Source organism: Lissotriton helveticus, chromosome 5_1, assembly GCF_964261635.1.
Source record: "Lissotriton helveticus chromosome 5_1, aLisHel1.1, whole genome shotgun sequence".
Taxonomy (NCBI): Eukaryota; Metazoa; Chordata; class Amphibia; order Caudata; family Salamandridae; genus Lissotriton; species Lissotriton helveticus.
Genome location: NC_136065.1, coordinates 1,779,966,797 through 1,779,989,308, shown reverse-complemented (window position 1 = coordinate 1,779,989,308; position 22,512 = coordinate 1,779,966,797). Strand labels below are relative to the sequence as shown.

The 22,512-nt window shown below is 45.5% G+C and overlaps 1 protein-coding gene across 2 annotated transcripts in view; it reads left to right on the top strand.

Moving 5' to 3' along the window:
- Window positions 1–1,163: 1,163 nt before the first annotated feature.
- The window catches only part of KCNH6 (potassium voltage-gated channel subfamily H member 6), a 1,032,645-nt gene continuing 1,011,296 nt past the window's right edge, over window positions 1,164–22,512 (top strand). For both annotated transcript variants that reach the window (XM_078645074.1, XM_078645073.1), the window contains exon 1: window positions 1,164–1,528. In XM_078645074.1, the coding sequence (XP_078501200.1) occupies window positions 1,453–1,528 (76 nt within the window). In that variant the 5' untranslated portion in view covers window positions 1,164–1,452. The remainder of the gene's footprint in view (window positions 1,529–22,512) is intronic.

Genomic DNA, 22,512 nt, shown 5'->3' with positions numbered 1-22,512 from the left:
CCGCGGGTGCAGGGTACACTGCCAGAGGGTCAGGTGCTCTGTTGGTGCAGGGTACACTGCCAGAGGTTCTGGTGCTCTGTTGGTGCAGGGTACACTGCCAGAGGTTCTGGTGCTCTGTGGATGCAGGGTACAGTGCCAGAGGTTCTGGTGCTCCGTGGGTGCAGGGTACACTGCCAGAGGGTCAGGTGCTCCGTTGGTGCAGGGTACACTGCCAGAGGTTCAGGTGCTCCGTGGGTGCAGGGTACACTGCCAGAGCATCAGGTGCTCTCTGGGTGCAGGGTACACTGCCAGAGCCAGACAGACCTACCACACTGAAGAGGCACCCTCTGTCCCAGAGGAGGCAGGGTTCACTGCCCTGGGAGGCAGGGCACTATACCCCACGAATCTCAGAGTGAGGGAGCCACACTCTCTGCCCCGAGGTACCGGAGGACACCAGGGCAGGGAACCCCCTGTCCCAGAGGAGGCAGGCCCCACTGCCCGACGGGTGTCAGGGTGAGGGAGCCACACTCCCTGCCCCGAGGTACCGCAGGACACTAGGGCAGGGAACCCCCTGTCCCAGAGGAGGCAGGCCCCACTGCCTGACGTGTCTAGGGGTGAGGGAGCCCCCACTCTCTGCCCGAGGTACAGACGGGCACCAGGACAGGGAGCCCCCTGTCCCACGTGAGGCACGGTCCTCTGCCTGGCGTGTATCGGGGTGAGGGAGCCCCCACTCTCTGCCCCGAGGTACCGGAGGACACCAGGGCAGGGAACCCCCTGTCCCAGAGGAGGCAGGCCCCACTGCCCGGCGGGTGTCAGGGTGAGGGAGCCACGCCCCCTGCCCTGGGGTACCAGAGGACACTAGGGCAGGGAACCCCCTGTCCCACATGAGGCAGACTCCTCTGACAGACGTGTCTCGGGGTGAGGGAGCCCCCACTCTCTGCCCCGAGGTACCGGAGGGCTCCAGGAGGCGGGATCCCCCCCAGCCTCACACAGAGGCACCGGCAGGGCAGTGGGAGGTGTGCGTCTCGGTGTGCCGCTGCACAGTCACGCCCCCGCCCCCCCCCCCCCCCCCCCCCGCGCGCGGCCAGCCCTCTCTGGGGAGATTCCTGTAGTTTTTCTGATTTTATTTTCGGACGTCTGGCCGGCGCGGGAGGCGGCTGCACACTGTCAGGGTGGCAGCTGTTGCTGCTGACAGCTGTGCTCAGCGCCCCGCGCAGGGGGCGCGGTGATCCGGCGCACTAGGCGGGGCGCGCTCTGTGCCACTCGGCGCCCCTCTCGGATCTGCGGCGAGGGTGGGAGCTGCACCCTGCCCCCAGTGCCCGGGTGCATGCCAGCGCAGCTGGAGAGGGTGCTGCGGACACAGACAATGAACAATCCCCGCCGCTGCTGCGCCCTGCCGGGGGCATCTCCCTAGCCCGACCACAGGAGCACCCTCCAATTCCGGGGATATAGCGGACACATACAGTAACCAGCATGCCTGTGCGCCGGGGGCACGTGGCCCCCCAGAACACCTACCTGGACACCATCATTCGGAAGTTCGAAGGTCAAAGTAAGTCCGATTTTTTTTTATTTTTTTTTTGCGGGTACGCTTTGTTCCTTATTGGAAGTTAGGTTGCTGTTTAACGTGTCTACTTTATACGACATGGTGCACCACGGCACAGGGAGATGGAGTTATTTGCCCAAGATTACACAGTTCGGTAAAGTGAGAAAACCGGGATACCGAGTTGGGCTAATAAGTGGTTTCACCGTAACACCTCCGCCTTTAGACCACCCTGGGTACTCGCAAACATTCTGTCTGTAGTGTGCCCGATGGATGCCAGCAGGGTGAAGCTGCATGGGTGGTGGTGTTAGGTGGGCGTAGGGGAAGCGAAGCACGCCCATGGTGTGGGCAGTGACTTGTGGAGTTATTTTGAAGCTTTCATTCCATACTGCCTCTAAATTTCGCCCCTAGTCCCTAGAAGAGTCATACATTTGGCATTACAGGTTTATGTTGTATCTGAGCCGCTATCCCTCTTCCGCGCCCTGGGGTGCGCCTTCTCTGCTTGCTGTCGCTACCTGCGGAGAGTCAAGTGCTCAAATGAGTTAGCTTGATTATTGAAGTGGAATGAAATAGGATCTCAGGGTTCACAATCTCTTTATGTCTTTAGTCTTTTATCATCAAACATTAAGAGTGCTCCGAAACAGTCTCAGTTTGGTAATAAGTGCTACAAAAGATCCTTGACAAAGAGGTGTGCAGTTCACTGAGCTTAGACTTTACAAACCCCAAACCCTTACCACCATGGCACTCAGAGACTTGACATTTACTCCTGGCACTACCACTCTACCTCAATATGCTGATTGTGAACTCTGTATTCAGAGTCCACAGTCCGTTGGCATTTCTTTGGTGAGACTAGCCTCTGCGTCTCACCACTGGAACCACTGACACTCTGCGTCTCACCACTAGAACTACTGACACTCTGCGTCTCACCACTGGAACCACTGACACCGCAGTTGTTGTGCAATGAGCAAGATGGAACCAAAAAGACATATTTTATTTTTAGTCTTGACCCCGACTGTGACAAATTGTGTCTCTTGGAATGCTCATTTTCTGAGCTTATTTCTCTGCTTTAAAAAAAATAAAAAATGAACAGAAATAGGACCAACTTAAATCAAATTAAATGCTGGTAGTAAGTCTGTGATAAGAAAACAGGACTGTAACCCAACCATCATTTGATTTTACCAGTGGGGAAGAAAACAACTTGTTTCGTAGTCCACTCACTAAAATATGGTGCAATAAGAAAATTGCAAGTCTTGAAACCCGGAGTCCTTCACTGGGGTGTTGGGACTTCAGCTTCACCAAGTTGTTTAATCATGATCAAATTAACACCGTCCTATGCCTTTATTCACATAATTTATTGCAGTTACTCTTTTTGCCCTAAGTGGGACGGGTATGCCCAGACGTGGGTCCCTTGCTCACTGTGCCACTGGATTCAAGCAAGCCTGGCTGATGGAGGGTGAGATACCCCGAAACCAGTCCCAGGATGCTTGTTCAGGATGCTTGTTTCTGGTCAGGGAGGACCTGGTCGGCTTGGCAGTTCGGTCTGGACTGTTCCCATGAGGCACAGGGTCAAGACTTATTTGCATATAGCTAGCTGAGTCTGAACTGGGGTGGCGTAGTGGACAAAAGAACAATGGATTTAACCCAGATCTCTTGACTGGGGGAGAATGTTTGAATCATTCAGCATTCCCTCCATCATTTGTTGCAGTTACACTCTATCCCCATAATTGCCATCATGTGATGGAAGTGGCCAAGCCACTGAAGGCTTGAGCTAAGCTCGAGTCAGATGCCTGGCTCAGCTCGAGGTTCTCTTGAATCCTCGAGCCTTCATGTGGTTCAGTCTCCCACCCGCTCCTTAAACTCATGGGCTAAGAATCGCAGGCAAAGTATTAGGTTTTGATGTAAAACAAGAAGGGGAAGTGATAACCATTTATTCACTGACTTCCACAATGTGAAATCAGGAAACCTGGGATCAATCCCGGATTTCCAACTAGACCAAGTTGTGTGATCCTAGGCAATTGTTTTATTTCATGTTGCCTTGTTTTTCTTCATTATCGCATATGAGAGCACTGAGAAAACATTCTCTTGTGTTTAAGCTAAAAACGATGTTGTTCCATATCTAATAACAACCTAGGCCACACAGAAGGTGCCTGTGACTTCCCTCTTGTTTCACTAGTGGTATTGTTGTCAGAGCGGGGAAGGCGTGAATGTTTCATGTTTAATTAGCTCGATGCAGTGATATGATCTGATGTACTAAGTGAACTCTGCAGCGTTTTAATGAAATAGACTTTTCTGAATTTCTGAGAAGACTTTGACATATTTCTATGTTTGTTGCATGATGTCTTTAGATATGAAGGTGTTTCTAAAGATAAGTGTTTAGGACACCATTGCTTTTTCCCTAAATGCGTGTCCCTTTATTTAACATCTTTCTGTATATTACCGCTCTAAGGGATACACTGCAGCCCAGTGTTGCTGTGCACAAGATGGGGGGGGGGGCGCATGCTAAGGTCAGGGGGGCCACCAGCCACCCCGGGCCGTACTTTGAGTGTCCGTGCTTTCGAGCACATCTTCTACAGTTGGGAGGAGTTCAAGATTGACTTCTGAAGGCGTCCCATCTGAAAGCGCCTTAGACGTCCATCTTCCCAAGGTCTAAGTAAGCCCCACTGTCTTGCTTGTAACAAGAACACGTGTACTTCTCCTAATGTCGAAACAAAGCAAACTTGTAGCAAAATAAACGACGCATAAACGTCATGGCAGAGTAGTCCTGGCAGTGGCATGTGTCAGTCTCTCTTCCAGGGCTGCCTGTGCCAGTGGCCTTAAGTGCTGGACACTTTCCCAGTCCTGCTGGCCTTCGCTGCCACCTGACATTAACCTGGCTCTGCTCTGCTCCCGAGGGCCTGTCAGAGGCTTCAGAATGGCCTGTCACATGACTGACTTTTCCCATCATTGGCATCTCTGAGAGGCTGCGTCTGACGTAGGATGCCCGCGAACGCAGGTGCACGTCATACCAACACCACCGAGTATGGCTAACTTTGGGGCCTCGTCAGGGGTCAAAGCCACTATAGCAATGCAACCCCAGATCATGGCACTCCCGGATGGCCTATCACAGGCCGAGGCGTACTAGTGACTGACACATTCCCATCCCTGCAGGCGTGTGACTCGCTCTGCACCAGCCCTGCTGGGCTTTCAGAGGCAGCAGCTAGCAAGCAAGCGGTTTCACTCGTCTCCCATGTACCCCTTAGGCCGGTCCGGCGCCCCCTGAGAGTCCCGCGCTCTCCCTCGTCCCTCCACGGAGGCGGCTCAGAGAGAGTTAACTTTTCATCCCCGCCGACGCTGCTTTGAGGCTCACAAATCCCCGCGGCTTCTGTTCAGTGTGTAATTTGATCTCCTGAATGAAGAGTTATGTTTTTTTCCATCTGTAGCCAGAGGCATTCTGGGCAGACCCGCAGGCCTGGTCCCTGCAGCCCCCGGGGAGGCGGCTGTCTGTGGTGCGCGCGCGCGCGCGGCGTGTCTGAACCTGCCCGCTGGATAGAAACACGTCCCCGCGTGCACGCCTCGGCTCGCGACGCCTGCGTCACGCACAGTGCTGAGTGTATGCCTATGAACACGGGTGTGTGTCATACTTTTATCGGAGTTTCTGTCAGCTGTAGTTGGCGCCGCTTCTTTCTGTGTAACCACGTGTGTCATGTCAACATGTGTGGGCTTCACGTGTTCTTGTTTAGCATGTGCTACTGTTTGTCTCTTTATGTTTGTGTCGCTGTATACTTATACATGTTTGACTAGCTTTCTAATTGTATTCCTGGTTTGCTTGTTTTAATCTGTGTATGCTCAAATAACCGTTTTTAGGTCGAAGCACGACCTCTGCTTCAATGCGAAGCATTGATAGCAGAGTCTGCATCGACAACTATTCTGATCCGTTATTGGGAATGTGGACAGGAAAGGGTGCACGAGCGCAGAGTAGCTCAGTTTTCACCTCGTGAGCGCGCACGGCGCCGTGCCCCTCTCCTGTCCACATTCCCTTGCGCAAACACTGTACACTCACGCATGCGCACATACACAGTCATACACAGGCACACACACTGCATACACACACGCAAACACACACGCAAGCCCACGCGCACACACACAGACACACACACACTCGAACACACGCGCGACCCCCACCCCCACCCCACCACACCACTTACCGGGCTCTTTCGGCGTGTTCAGTGTGTCATCTACGGCAGCGCTGGTACCAGGGGGCAGGACTTCACTTCCGGGGCTCCCTCCAGCACCTGGGAGCCCCGGGATGCGGAGAGGCCATCAGTCGGCCGGCTCCACTTCTTCCTCGGCGGCGGCGGCTGTGGCGGCGGGCGGGACTTCCTGCCGGATTGCAGGCCCCGCCCCCGTCTCAGGCAAAAGTGCCTGACTTCCGTTTTTTTTGTTTTTGTTGCGAAATTAAGGTGGGCAGAACTTTCCCGGCAGTGGGAGGGGAGGGGAGAGGTGGCGCTGGTTCAAGTAATGGCTGTCGCACTGTTTTGTTGGTCCCCCAAAACATGTGTTGCATATCTTCTATGGCTGTCTGTCTGTTGTCTCACAGTCGTCTGGGGTCGCGATATCTCCTCGATGACTCCACCCTTCAAGCTCTCTCTCGCCAATTTGCGCCACTGCAGGATACACGTTACAGATTCTGTAAATAAATAAAATGCATCATGCATCATGAGGGTGAGGTTACTGTCGTTAACGAGAGCTCAGCAGCTGGCCTGACTCCAAACTCGAGGCCCAACGCCCAGAGGTGAGGCGCTATTAAAAACACAGCACTATAATTTATGAGATCAGGGACTGGGAGGATTCCCGTTTGGTACAGGTCACCTCACGCATAGCCTCGCGCACAACAGCTTCCGGTGGCTGGAGTCCATTTTTGGTGTCTTGTGCAATGCGTGGGTTCCAAGTCTTTAAAGGCCGTTGTCGCGTGCAGCTGTTTCTGGCACTCTGCTCCGTGCTGCGAGGAGCATTAGTTCCTGGCTCAAGAGACAGTGTCTGGCAGAAGTTCTTTCCAAAACAGCTGCAGCTTTCATGTTTTACTCCATCATGGCTCAGTAGAGAAACATTTGCAGAATGTTGTGGAGAGAAGGAGTCCGTGAAAGTCAAATACAATGTCTCAGCCCAAATTCATGAACGATTACATGCATGTCTTCTCACACCAAAGAGGAACAGAACCTCAGCATTTCATACTCTTGACATTGAGCCTCTTTTTTTCATTCAGTTTTTGGAGGCAGGGAGAGGGCGATATTCTAATAGTTCCCGTATGGCTAACAGAGCGCTATTTCTGCTGAAATGCTATGGAAACTCGTTGATTGATTGCTTCAGCTGTGATTCTTTGCAGAAGTGACTGGGAACGAGATGGGATGTTGTGCACCAGAAATGAGGAGGAGTAGTAAGTCTGCGTGTTCCCTGGTTATATTAGTAATGTAGGGCAGAGTACATGCAAAATTCAATTTCTTAACATTTGATCCTGTGCACTTGTTTGGAATTTAACTATAATACTATCACCCTCTCACCCTCACACACCCTCTCACCCTCACGCACCCTTTCACCCTCACACCCTCACACACCCTCTCACCCTCACACCCCCTCACCCCCCTTAACCCCCTTACACCCCTCACCCTCACACCACCTCACACCCTCACACACCCCCTCACACCCCCTCTCACCCTCACACACCCTCACCCTCACACACCCTTACCCTCAAACCCCCTCACCCTCATGCCCCCTCACCCTCACGCCCCCTCACCCTCACGCCCCCTCACCCTCACGCCCCCTCACCCTCACACCCCCTCACCCTCACGCCCCCTCACGCCCCCTCACCCTCACACCTCCTCACCCTCACACCCCCTCACCCTCACACACCCTCACCCTCACACACCCTCACCCTCACACTCCCTCACCCTCACACTCCCTCACCTCGTCACCCTCACCCCATCACCCTCACACTCCATCACCCTCCCACCCTCACCCTCAAACTCTCACCACACCACACCCTCACAGCCCCACACCTTCACAACCCCACACCCTCCACCTCACACCCCCTCACCATCACAGCCCCTCACCCTCGCACCCCTCACCCTCACACACACCCTCGCACCCCTCACCCTCACACCCCCTCACCCCCTCACCCTCACACCCCTCACACCCCCTCACACCCCCTCACACTCCCTCACACCCCCTCACACCCCCTCACCCTCACACACCCTCACACCCCCTCACCCTCACACCCCCTCACACCCCCTCACCCTCACACCCCCTCACTCACCCTCATACCCTCACACCCCCTCACCCTCACACCACCTCACCCTCACACACCCTCACCCTCACCCTCACACCACCTCACCCTCACACACCCTCACCCTCACACACCCTCACCCTCACACACCCTCACACCCTCACACACCCTCACTCACCCTCACACACCCTCACTCACCCTCACACCCTCACCCTCACACACCCTCACACCCACGCACCCTCAAACGCCCACACCCTCACCCCGTCACCCTCACCCCCCCTCACCCTCACTCACACACCCTCACCCGCATAGCATAACAAAACATAGCGTAGCATCACAAAACAAAGCATAGGATAGCAAAACAAAACATAGCATAACAAAACAAAACATAGCAAAACACAACAAAGCATAGCATAACAAAGCACAACAAAACATAGCATAGCATAATAAAACATAGCATAACAAAACAAAGCATAGCATAACAACAAAGCATAGCAAAACAGCATAGCAAAGCATAGCATAACAAAACATAGCAGAACAAAACATAGCATAACATAACAAATCATAGCATAACATAACATAAAACAAAGCATAGCATAACAAAACATAGCAAAACACAACAAAGCATAGCATAACAAAACACAACAAAACATAGCATACATAACAAAACATAGCATTGCAAAGCATAGCAAAACATAGCATAGCATAACAAAACACAAAACATAGCATAACAAAACACAACATAATATAGCATAACAAAACAAAGCTTGGCATAGCATAACAAAGCATAGCATAACAAAGCATAGCATAACAAAGCATAGCATAACAAAACAGCATAACAAAACATAGCATAACAAAACATAGCATAACAAAACATAGCATAGCATAACAAAACAAAGCATAGGATAGCAAAACAAAACATAGCATATCAAAACAAAACATAGCCTAGCAAAACACAACAAAGTATAGCATAGCATAACAAAACACAACAAAACATAGCATAGCATTATAAAACATAGCATAACAAAACAAAGCATAGCAAAACAAAACATAGCATAGTAGAACAAAACATAGCGTAGCATAACAAAACATAGCATAACAAAACATAGCATAACAAAACAAAACATAGCATAACATAACATAAAACAAAGCATAGCATAACAAAACATAGCAAAACACAACAAAACGTAGCATACATAACAAAACATAGCATTGCAAAGCATAGCAAAACATAGCATAGCATAACAAAACACAACAAAACATAGCATAGCATAACAAAACACAACAAAACATAGCATAACACAACATAGCATAGCATAACAAAACAAAGCTTGGCATAGCATAACAAAACATAGCATAACAAAGCATAGCATAACAAAGCATAGCATAACAAAACATAGCATAACAAAACATAGCATAGCAAAACAAAGAATAGCACAATAAAACACAACAAAACATAGCATGGCATAATAAAACATAGCATAGCATAACAAAGCATAGCATAGCATAACAAAACAAAGCATAGGATAGCAAAACTAAACATAGCATAACAAAACAAAGCATAGGATAGCAAAACAAGCATAGCATAGCATAACAAAACATAGCATAACTTAACAAAACATAGCATAACAAAACACAACAACACATAGCATAACAAAACATAGCAAAACGCAACAAAACATAACATAGCTTAACAAAACACAACAAAACATAGCATAGCAAAACAAAACATATAATAGCATAGCAAAACATAGCATACCAAACACAACAAAACATAGCATAGCAAAACAAAGCATAACATAATAAAACATAACAAAACATAGCATAACAAAACATAGCATAACATAGCATTACAAAGCATAGCATAGCAAAACATAGCATAACAAAACATAGCATAGCATAACAAAACATAGCATAGCATAACAAAACACAGCATAGCATAACATAACAAATCAAAGCATAGGATAGCAAAAGATAGCATAGCATAACAAAACAAAACATAGGATAGCAAAACAAAACATAGCATAGCATACAGCATCACTCCGCACCACCACAGCATCACTCAGGGGCACCACAACATCACTATGTGCTACCACAGCATCACTGAACGCCACAGCATCACCCGTTCGCCATCACAACATCACTCAGCGCCACCACAGCATCAATTTGGGCAACCATTCAACACCTGGTTCAAATATGTTCTCTCAATGTTTCAAGCTTTATTACAAATGTAAAAAAAAGATGTTAATATTTCACTTCGTCACAATAAAATACACCGAACATAATCTTCACAGTTATTTACAAAACTTTAAGTTATTGCCATTATAAATTACAATAACTTTTATTTAAGTATTAATTATTGAAAAAAAATTAAAAGCCATTGTTATTTGTAATATCAATACATGTAAGTCACGTAAATACAACACATATTGCATTACAAATGCTATAGGTGTCACATTTGCGAAAGTTAAAACTATTGGCATTGTAAATGACAAAGCTATTAATTTCGCTATTTTCAAAAACAAAACATAAATAAAAATGTTATCATTTACAATACCAATAGCTCAAACTTTCCTAATGCGAGACCTATTGCATTGCAAATGCTTGTTTTCTCCTTGTGTGTGTACTCCTCAAATCAATCAATCATTCTGAATGTTCTGTTCTTCACTGTGTTTGTCTCTTGTTCTAGCACACCTCACGTGTATGTCTCATTTTACATGTACTTCTGTATGTTGCTGTTTCTCATTCTGCATCGCCTCCATACACGTGTCTCTGGTTCTCCATGCACCTATATGTTGGTGTCTTGTTCTGTACGTTTCTCAGTTTTGTTCACCTTGACATTATGTATGTTTATATGTCTCAGTCTGGTGTACCGCTGTAAATAAATGTAAATCCAGTACTTGTATAGCGCACAAATCACCCCCGAAGGGGTATCTCGGCGTGGGGGGCAGTTGGGAAGCTATTGCCTAGAGTCGCATGGTGCTGGGCAGACCCTGCCACCGGAGCTGGGGATCGAACCATGATCCCCAGCGTCAATCGCCCTGGCCGCGGCGCCACACCTCTCCCTCTCGCTGTATGTTTGTCTCTTATTCTCCTTGTACGTCTACTTGTTTTGTATCTTATTTGCACACGCCCATATGTTTTTCTGCTTATCTTCTTGTGTATCTATATTGTGTCTTGTACTAAAGGTGATTGTGTATGGTCTTGTACCTTGTCCTCCTTTATTTTATTGTTTTGTTAGGTATGTACTTCTTTGTGTGTTAGATACCAGACGTGCTTCTTTATGTTTGTACGTCTCTTTCAACAAGTGCTGCTTTATATTGGTGTATCTTGGTCAACATGTAGTGTTTAGTCTTGTATGTCTTGTTGGGCATGTGTTAATTTAATTTTGTGTATCTGATTTAACACGCACTGCTTTGTTTATGTATCTCGTTCAACAGGTACTTCATCCTGTTGGAGTATTTTCTTCAACATATGTTCTTTTGTGTTGACATATCTTGTTCAGCGTATACTTTACCTTGGGAGTTTTGTTGGGCATATGATTCTTTAGGTTTGGGTATTATATTCAACATCTACGTCTCTGTGTGTGTATCACGTTGGACATACACTTCTTTACTTTGGTTTATCTCATTCAACATACTTCTTTTGTTTGTGTGTCTTGTTCATCTTGTTCTTGTCTCGACAAAAATACTTCTCTCTGTTTATTTCATTTAGCATATACTTTGTTTTTGTTTCTTGTTCAACTTGTTCTTCTTTATGTCTGTGTATTTTTGTCATCTATCTGCCTACACATACACTTACAGTTTACACCACAAGTCTGTCTTGCTTGTTCTAACCCCTGTGTGGTAACATGGTAATGAAGGAGGTTACTGGTGGACAGCCTGTCTCTGCTCCACCTGTGAAGTGCACCTCAGTTGACAGAATGTTGGAGAGGGCTATGGGAGTGATTAGCACTGAGATTGCTCTGGCTGAGAGGCGTTGTTCAGTAAACCTGGGCTCTGCACCAGCCTCTTCACCTAATGAGGCTAACAAGGTTGCTATTGACCTTCGTGCTGAGCCCAAGTCTGGGTCGACATCGCTCACTGCCACATTACTTGATGAAATTATTTGTGCCACCATCTCTCCCGGCATGACAGGGCATGAAACCAGAAGCCCTCAACATAATTTCCCAGCCAGCAAGAGGGCAATCGGGAGGAAAGCGGGGGACACACGGTAGGCACGGAGCATCATCTTGATATATTAATCAGGCTTCACAGGCTCTACCCATGAACTTAGCACCTCGGGTATCTTCCCCTCTCCACACCTCCACATTGTCTCTCTCTTCCGGGCATTGGGGGACTTAAGTTACAGCCGGTCCCACATTGATCAACTTATGGAGGAATACTGCAAGTTCTTAAAGTCGCTCCTATTGGCGAACGTTACCCCTCGATGGATAAACTTAAGGCTATTAAGTCTCAGCGACCTTTTTACGCCTGTCACCTCAGTCGTCTGCTAGCCTGGTTGCCTGGGGTAGCGAATCGAATAGTAGGGGGAAAAGTTTAGCATCTCCAAAAATGGATTATATGTTACCAGAGCCTAGGCAGGTTGCGGTCACTCTTACGTTTGGCTCCATTAAGGGTCTTACATTGAAATGGGAGCAGGTTGACCCAATACGTTTGTTGCAAAACCTTGTGTCTGAAAACTATGGCGCAACGCATAAGTGTCTGTCCCCGGATGACAAACCACCTTCAATAATAGAGGACTTTGCCAGTGTTTCACTGTCAGCGATTTCACAGGCTTAACTGTAAAATGTTCCACCTCCACTCGCTCCCTCCATTGGTTGTTCACTGCGGTCTGTTTGAAAGCACAAAAGCAGTTGAAGATGGCCCTTAAATGTGTGCCAAAAAATCGGGAAACAATTATTAATGCACGTTAGCCACTTTGATGGCAAGGAAAATTGAATTGAGAAATTAAGCCTGGTCTGATTTGTTGCCTGCCAGGAGTGGGAGGGACGCTAGGCGATTCTGGGAGGTCATGAACCGCCTGCTTTTTGCTGAAAGGCCATCCACTAATGTTAATTGTTTCATCATGAAGATTTCATAGCTTGCTCATTTCTTGCGAATTTTAACTTCTCTGAGTAATGATGGCAAACACCAGGATTTTGGGATCTTCCCAGGGAAAGACAGGGAATTGGCCCTCAAGTCTAGCCAGTCCATCACTGTGAAGGAAGTCGAGGTGGCTACTAAGCACAGCCAGTGCAGGAAAGCCCCGGGGCCTGAGGGAGTCCCTGTAGATCTGTTTAGAGATAACATTGATCTCTGGGTTCCCATTCTCACTAACATTTTTAGAGCCACAATTATTGGTCCTCTTCCTTCCACATGGAAGTAGGCTATTGTAGTACCCATCTTTAAAACAAGGTGCTAGATCTAACCCCACTTGTTATCAGTCAATTCCCTACTGGACTCCACAGTTAAGATCTTGGGTAGGGTTTTATTGGCACGTCTAGAAGGTTGGGCCAGCTCAAATAATATTCTCTCAGAAGCACAATATAGTTTCAGACAAGGAAGGGGTATGGCTGAGCAGTATCTGGACCTCTCATTCATTATTGGTAAGTACACAAAGTCCATGAGTGTCTCTTTACATCCAGTCTTCATGTGTTGTGTGCTTTTGATATGGTGACTTGGACTTAACGATGATATTTGTTGGGGAACCTGGAGTAGAAGAACCCCTGCTCACTCTCCTCTGGCGTTTGCACCGGGATACTTCAGCCAAGATACGTTACGGACCTGGGGGAGAATATACTTCATCTATAAATTGCAACCAAGGTGCCCGTTAGAGCTGCATCCTAGACCTGTATTTGTTTATTATTTATATTAATGGTTTAGAAGCTCACTTGCTCCAAAACAAATTGGATTTCCCAAGGGCAGGTACTCGTTTTATCCCGATACTGCGGATGACGCTGTCCTATTAGTTAGGACTGCCATCAGCATCCAGAAAGCGCTGGACACCTTTGTGGAGTTTATGTCGTCTATGGAGTTGAAGATTTATCAGCAGAAGTCATCCGTAATTGTCTGTGGGCCAAAGAAAACGAAATCTAAAGCTTTTTTTATTGAGGGAGCTCCATTTGCCAAGGTAGAAAGTTTCTCATATTTGTGGCAGCTTTTCGATCCACAAGTTAACTGGGAGTCCTTGAAAGAGTTGGGGGCGCCATAAACCTACAGACCAGTGGAAACGATTTTCCTCTTCACGGCCAAGCTAGGACGTAGGCCAGTGATGGAAATGATCACTTTATACAAAGCTAAATGTCTCTCAATAGCTACTTATGGGGCAGGAGTTTGTGGGTTGTGTTAGAGCTCTAGACTACAAACAGTAGAGAACAGCTTTCTCAGAAGACTCATGATGGTACCGCAGGGTCCACTGACCTTTGTTTGTCATTCATAAGTGGGATTACATTTTGTGGGGGATATTTTGGGTCTGGCACCACTGTTATCATGGTTAAAAATTTGGCAAACTCCAGGGCTACGATTCTCTAAACATATTCTTCAGGATTTCCTGGCCTCAGATAATACTGAATCTATTCCTTGGCTAGGATACCTTAAAAGTACACTCAATCACCACACTGTTAGTCATTCAATAATTTCTATCCTATATCAATTCTAAAACGAAAACAATCCTTTTTGCTACCTTTTCCCATAGTATTGGCAAAGCCAATAGGGCATGCTTTAATGTGTTAATCAGCATTTGAGTATACATCACAAGTAAATAGCGTTTGTGTGTGCGCCAATTTTTGCCAGTTTGGTACACTAAAGCCAGGGCTCCTGGCTGTGCCAATCCCTGCTTGGTATGTTAATGTATTACAGTCATAACATACTAGTTTATATGTGTGCATCTTGTAGAACCTATACTTAATATATATGTTATTTGTCTGCTTGTTATGCAAGTTGGTGTATTCGGTTTAGCATGAACTTCTGTAATTTGTATGTCTACTTCAACACACACTTCCTCTGTATGTTTGTGCACCACATTTACTTTGAGTATATACTTTAGTATATCTCGTTTGCCAGGTACCACTTTAGTGTGTTTTTGCATCTCGTCAAAGATTTATGTATGTTTGGGTATCTCGTTTGACATGTATTTCTATATTTGTGCATGCTCTTTGACATGTGGGGTGACATGTACTTCTGTTTGTGTATATCATTTCATACTCTTTTCCTCTTTTTGTATTTAGCTCCATATGCACTTTTTCTGGATGATCCTAAGGTCCCTGTCGGCTCACAGTAACATATTTCCTGAGAATAGCTTCCTATCTTACATTTCAATACAAATTCGTCTCAATAATGCATGAGTGGCTTTGGGAAATGGCAGGACTTGCCCTTCTCTAAGGGTGTAGGTGCCCATCGTCTATGTGCCAACTTCCTGGTATAATGCCCAGTGTTCTGGCCAGGCAGGGCCTCTTGTGGGGCCCCTCGGATAGGACTTGAGGCAAAGGATGCAGAAGAGAAAGCAGAGGGGCGGGGCTACTCTTTTTGTTTCTACATGGGAAAGGGCCGCCTCCATCTCACACTGAAAAGACACTTTGGATTACCAGAGAGTAACCCCAATGACTGCTGCACCAAAGGGGAAAGGGATGAGGACCCCACAAAGGGGTCAAGGGTCGCTGCTCTCTTGAGATGACATGGGGCCTCCGCTCAATCTTGGTAAACACCAAGGCAGTCTCCAAGCTCACCAGGGGCCAGATGTATCAACATTCCCTTTTGGGATTTCTTAATAGCGATTTTTAAGGAATCGCTATTTAGAAATCGCAAAATGGTATGTATGTAGAAATTCGCTATTTTTTTAGCGATTTCTTAAAATTCCTTAATTGCGATTAGCAAATTGCTAATCGCACTTAAGGCATAATTTCCCATTCATTTCTATGGGCCTGGAGGCCCATAGGAATGAATGTGAAATTATTCTCAATTTGCGATTCGCAATTTGCGAATCGCAAACTGAGAATAATTTCAGGGGTGCAGGGGTGTCTCAAGAACACCCTGCTGCACCCCTGAAAATGACATTAAGGGCATGTATGAGCGTCACATGCAACCTTTACAAATTGCATAAAGTGCATTTGTAAAAGAAATCGCAAATTACCACCAACTGCAAGTTGGTGGTAATTTGCGATTTCTTAGCCTAAATTTGCAATTCTTAAATGGTTGATACATTGCATTTAAGAAATCGCAATTTGCGATTTCTTAAATGCTGACGCAAAATTAAGGAATCGCAAAATTTGCGATTTCTTAATATTGCAAGGCATTTTTCTTCATACATACCATTTCACTATTTTTTTGTCACAAACGCTGTTTTTTAGCGAATCGCAGCGTTTGCCACTAAAAAATAGCTTGATACATCTGCCCCCAGATCTGCAGTCTGAGAGGTCCCTTGGGATCAGAGGCTGCAGTCAACTTTGCCAAAATGCAGAAAATACAGAGCGTCCTTCAGGACAAAAGAAAATATGTGGGGTGTGGAACAAATGTACAAATGGTGAGAGACTTTTGTTTCAACAGAGATCCTGCCTTTGTAATCTTGATGTTTGACAAGCATACCTGAATAGCAAGGAAAAGACAAAGTTATGGCCCCCATTCAAAGTTAACTCTGCAACATGCCTAACCATGTTCACAAAGCGTGACGTGTCACCACACCATTGTAATAATAATTTCTATTTGTAAGCGCAAACATATCACCCCTTAAGGGTTTCAAGGTGCTGGGGGCCGTCAGGGAGATTTAGGGGCATATTAGCAAGAACTTGCGATATTTATCGCAAAACACGCTTAGCGCGTTTATTTTTATCGCTGGATATTTTAGCGCAGAAAACATGCTATCAGTAACGTTTATCTCCACTGTAATAAAATATCCAGCGATAGCGGCGAAATGCCTGAATATCGATGGAAATCCAGTGATATTCACGCATTAACACCATGGTTGACTTAGCCTGAAAATCCCCTGCCCATTGAGGATGCAGGTAAGTCAGGTTTTCAGCAGGTGTTAAATACCATCGCTTTCGCCTGCGTTGGTAATAGGGGGAAGTAGTGTTAGCAACTGCTTTCAGTCGCTTCTAGTTGGGAACGCCTGCCTTGCATGTTATTAGCGATAATTATCGCTGGCATGCAAGGTGATGGGTAATCCGGCCGCTATCGCCAGAAAGCTGTCGCTAACGCCTGTTAGCGACAGCTTGCTGATAGGGCGATAAAAAAATCACCGCTTTGGCGGCAAAAAGAACCGCTAAAGCAGCGATAAAGCCCTTGCTAATATGTCTTCATGTACCCCGTGCTCTGGAGTCAGCACTCTGGCCACTGGGCCACACCTCTCCCTCATTGCGATGCCACTCACTCTGTTGCGTATGATGGAACATCCATTGTTCTACTGCATGCATATTTTAATCGTAGAGGAAGAATTATGTTTGGGTGGAGTACTTAGCAGTGTACTTCTCACACTTTCTGGATTTTCATTGTAGAATCTTAATAATAACTCACAAAGTGTTGTTTGGCAGACTTTTTATCTTTACCTCCCTCACTTTAGACTGGTTCAGCATATCAGGACCGAAGTCCCCTTAGACAACAATGCTAGGGTGAGATTTACTCCAAAGTGGTGACAGCATCAGCTTCAAGGGCATATCTTCCATCTTAAAATTATCAAGCATAGAAAACCCTGACAGAACTCAATTAACCTGACATCCTATGTGGTAGTAAATTAGCATATTAAATGCATGCACTGGCATTGTTTGAATTTTTATCTGATATGTTTAACATTCTGTTTGCTTTGTAGAAATTAGTTTGTAACATCCGCCTCAATAACACAACCATATGCAAACATCCAAATAATTATTATGTATCGAACACAACCTGAAGGGCAGGTTGGCGCGGGGCATGCTAATTGTGACGCTTAGCATTATATAAAGATTTATATGCCAGCTTTTTATGCAAATACAGGCCACATACATTTCTCTTTTCCCACGTCTTTTTTCTGAACTTCATCCCCTCACGCTTTGAAACAAATATCAAACTTTGAATCCTGTTTTGGATTTTTAGCTTGTTTTTTGGTTCTCTAGGTGATTAATTCCCATAAAATAAAAACTTGAAGATGGCAAAAATATTCACAGACCTGCAAAATAAGCACAATCAGCCTTTTGTTTTAGTTTTCTTTTACCACGTCCTTCGCATCAACCATAGAGCAGAACAGAGGAAAATAGCTATTCCTTCAGCGAAACATGAAAAAAAGATTTTGTTCACATGACTAGCAACTCAGTTACCTGCACAGCAGCCCAGTTATGCTGCAATAGCCATTGTTTTTCTGAACTAGCTACCATTGACCAATCAGAAGGTTCTAACCACAGACACACGTTGTGATTGGTTGATTGCTGTCCATCAGAATTGCATACTGAGCGTACTATTTTAGGCTTGACCAGAAAGTCTGATTGGCTGTCATTGGCTAATTGGAATGGGTTTCATTATGGTTAAATCATTCAGATTGGACGATGGCTGTCCATTCAGCAATTGCCCTGCTTTGCCCATCTTTTCACATATTATTTCTTGTGAGCCAGGAAGGGTGGCCTTGAAACCTCACAACAGGTTAAAGCAAGATTACGGGCTTTCTTCCAATTTTTTCCTTCTGTAATAGGAGGAAGTTCATCAACAGGAGCTGCGTATTGCTTTGAGGTTTCCTTACCACAAAATTAACTTTTTTATCTAGTCCTAATGGTAAGGTTATGTCTGTGACTCGCATAGAACAAATAAAAGGTGATGAGAGGAAAACTTGCTGCTAATAGCCTACATCACTGGCAATCCTACTGGGTAACATTCTAATCAAGACGATTAGTGTCCCACTAGTTTCAAACTGTACCTCAATGATGAGGTCTAAGGAGTCCAAAACCAGTCTGGGGTGCTGGTGTTTCCATGCTGAGGGAGTCTTGCCTGGCAGTTTAGGATGGACTGTGCTCATGAGGCACATGGTCAGTCCTGATCTGCATTTCAGGCCTCTGTCTAAAGTGACATAGTGGGTGAAAAGTAAGGGTTTGCAATGCTACCCAGAGCAATAGCCAGTGGTTTAGACCACTGTTGCCTAAACTGTTGACTTCTGGGGACCCTTACTTAATCAATCATTGAATCCAGGAAACCACACTGAATCACTATTGGAATTTGGGAACCCCAGCTATTGGAAGCTGGGAACCCTTTCATATATAATTCAAATGATTTGAACTTCAAACAATACACCAAATACAGAAACAATAATTCATCGAATACACAAATAATTACATATTTAATTTACTTTACAAACAAATGTAAATCTTTCAATTTAATGGGAAGGTTGGGTCTTTTCTAAGTTCAACTGAGGCCACCCATTGTCCATACTTTGTTTAATGCATTTGCACTGCTCCCACGAATCAATCTGAGGACACCAACTTAATGTTTATGCTCCAATTTCAAATTCCTTCACATTTACAGAATGTTTTAAAATGTTCAATTTTGCATTTTGCTTCTTTATTTACATACACTGTAGTAATCTGTTGATGTTGCTTAATTTTCTAAGCAGTTGTTGACCCCCTTAGAAGGCGTTGCATACCTCAAGGGGTTACAGCACCACAGGTAAAGAACGTCTGGTTTAGATTATTTGCAAGTATTCTTCCCATCACCTTTTGTGTTTTAAATGGCTTGCATTGATTCACTCATTAGTTTGGATCACTTGGAATTTTCTTATAGATCCACAAACATCTTAGATTTCTAAGCATACTCCTGTCATCCCTATAGGCCCTAATCATATGTCTCCTTTAGAGACTCTTTACCTCTACTCTGTGAGAATATGGTAATATTTCACACATTTCAGACCCTAACTTTATACTACCGGCATTATGTTTAGGTTTCGCCTAAACAGCACATGCACTGTCTCTGCAAGACATTTTGTTTACATACAGTGGGCTTACAGTCCACCCATAGCATCCCGTTGGTTAGCTTGAGCACATTCTCATTTGCTTCATTCCAGTTTGTCACGGCATGCCTGCGTCATGTCCTTTCCTTGTGTTTGGCCTTTCTCTGGAACATGGGCCAAGTATTTGTGTCCTTCCACTGCGCCTATTTTTAGAGTTACTTTATTTTTGTGTTCAAGCACTCCATTGGAGTGCTTGTGTTTTCAGCCATCTCCCAAACACCACTGCATGTACTGCTTTTAATATTGCTTCTTTTCTCTTTTCCCCGCCCATGTCCCTGTTTCTGTTTTCTTCTACCTCCCCACCCATCCTGTCATAGTTTCGTATATTGTCTGTTTCTTCTACCCCCACTGTCTGTTTCCTCTACGTCTCTGTTTCATCCACCCTGTCTCTGTTTCTTTTACCCTCATCCACTTTGTCTGTTTCTTTTACCTCACCACCCACCTCATCACTTGTTTCTTCTAGCCCCCACCCACCCTGCCCCTGATTCTTCATGTCCCAGTTTCTTCTCCTCCTGCCCACCCATCCCAGTTTCTTCTCCCCATCCACCACGTACCTGTTTCCTTTCCACTCACCGTGTCCCCATTTCAGCTCCCTATCCCTGTTTCAGCTCCACCTACCCACTCTGTCAATGTTTCTTCTCCTCCCTCTCACAAACCTTGTGTTTCTTTTCTTACCCCCTACTAGCACCACGTTTCTTCTCCTCACCCCCTCCTGCCCTTTTCCTCTCCACCCTCCCAAAACACAAAAGGAAAAATAAAGCGCTATGACATGGCCAGCGCTGGGTGCCTCTTAACCTATTTTTTTTTTACTGCTCCAGGACTCTGCCCTCCCATTCACCACCCCACCCATCTTCCCATTCATCACCCCACCCGACTGACAAAGTCAATAGCTCGCACATAGGCGAAACATATTGACTTTGCCAATGTTTGTTTAGCTTTATGGTTAAGGGTGCAACTAAGGTGGAAAAATCAATTGGTTTGCTGAGAATAATGACAAAGTTCTGACTTTGTGAATATTCTCAACATTGGCCACCACCAAAGAGCCTATCCTGGAAAGTCTAAATTTCACAACCATTCACTACATGTATGACGTCAATACCCAGCCTCCTGGAGTATGTCATACAGTTGTCAGTGCCATTGGCACTTGTAAATATCAACCAATCCTGATTACTTGAATCAAGCCTGTCATTGGTTCCATTTTCTTAACTATATTTTTCATACCTCAGCTACACTTTAAGTGTGCAACTAAAGCTTGGTTCATCCAGATATTATAGGAAGACAGTGAGTATTTCTGTTTGAGGGCGAGGGGGTATTCGTCCAAAGTTCAAATCAGATCTTCCGAAAAAAGCTTTATCTAACAATCTTATACCCTTCTGCAATCTGGAAGTAGTGGTATCAGAACTCTTTTTTCCACATTCTCAACAGAGATATGCAATAAACAACTTTAATCAAACCAATTTTATGGAGGCATGTAGATTTAAGGTGGCAGCATCCTGTCCTAAAAATGTCGATGAATAACCTTGTTAATTTCTCATTATTGAGCTTTTTTAATGTCTGATTCATATGACTGAGACGTTTTTGACAACATAGTTCTTTTGTGTGCTGGGGTTTTTTGTGCATCACTGGAGAATATATTGAAAGCGTGTAGTGCATGGAACTGAGCAAATATATTCTGTATACGTCCAGGCCGGCGGGATCCATGTCAGATTTTCATGTTAATCACTGTCCATGCTGATGAGTTCCATATAAACTCGCCTTTTAATGAAAATTGTGTGGCTAGTCTGAAAATCTTTTATAAATGTAAATGTCATGGTACTTATAGAGCGCACTGTCACCAGACGGTCACCTTGCGGTGTCGCCTATGCGGTTTCCTGGCACTGATACTCATACTGCTGTGGAACCCCTCCTGGCTTTCCCTGTGAAGTGTCCACTCCTGGGCACCCCCAGGGTGAAGCCAGGCATCCTTAGCGCTGTTGGGGCTGGTGTGAAGGCTAAGCAAGCTATTGCCCAGAGTTGCAGCGTGGGGCCCGTGATTAGAATAGGCACCGAGGCGAGAATTAACAGGTCCGAGGGAATTGAACCCTGGTCCCTGGCCAGAACTCTGCATCAGGGTCTGCCGCTCTAACCATTGAGCCACACTCCTCCACAATGGATCAGGCACATTGGCCTATGATTGACACCCATGGAGTAGAGCAATAAGGGCTTATTATGAGTGCCCTCGTTTGCCCATATGCAACATGCCATAAAGATATACGTCCATATGAAGAGCTATGTCAGACTATGTGTGTGGCAGCAGGAGTGTTAGAAGAAGCAGACATATCTGAACTGTTAGCGCCGGGACACTCCAGCCGAAGTAGCTGTGCGCTATATAAATATTGGTCATTCATTCATTCATTCACATGCTGATGGTGTTCTTGATGGCTTTACTTCCTCCAGCAGCACGAAATACAAAGAGTTGCATCAGTGAATTGATGGAAAGACATGTAGGTGGCTTGTGGGTGAACTTTTCATCCTGATGGGAGTAACCTGATAATGCCACACACATTTAGAACAGAAAGGCAAATAATTGAGAGTGATGGTTCTTTGTGCCATTTTTAGTAAGCTTATGCCCTTCCATCTGCATTCAACAAACAAGAAGAACCCAGCAGCTATTCTGCTTAACAATAAGTATAAAAAGGCATGTAGGATGTATATATAAGCTCTGAGCATCTGTGTATGTATGAGTGTGTGTGCGTGTGTGTGTGTGTGTGTGTATATATGTGTGTATATATATATATATATATATATATATATACAC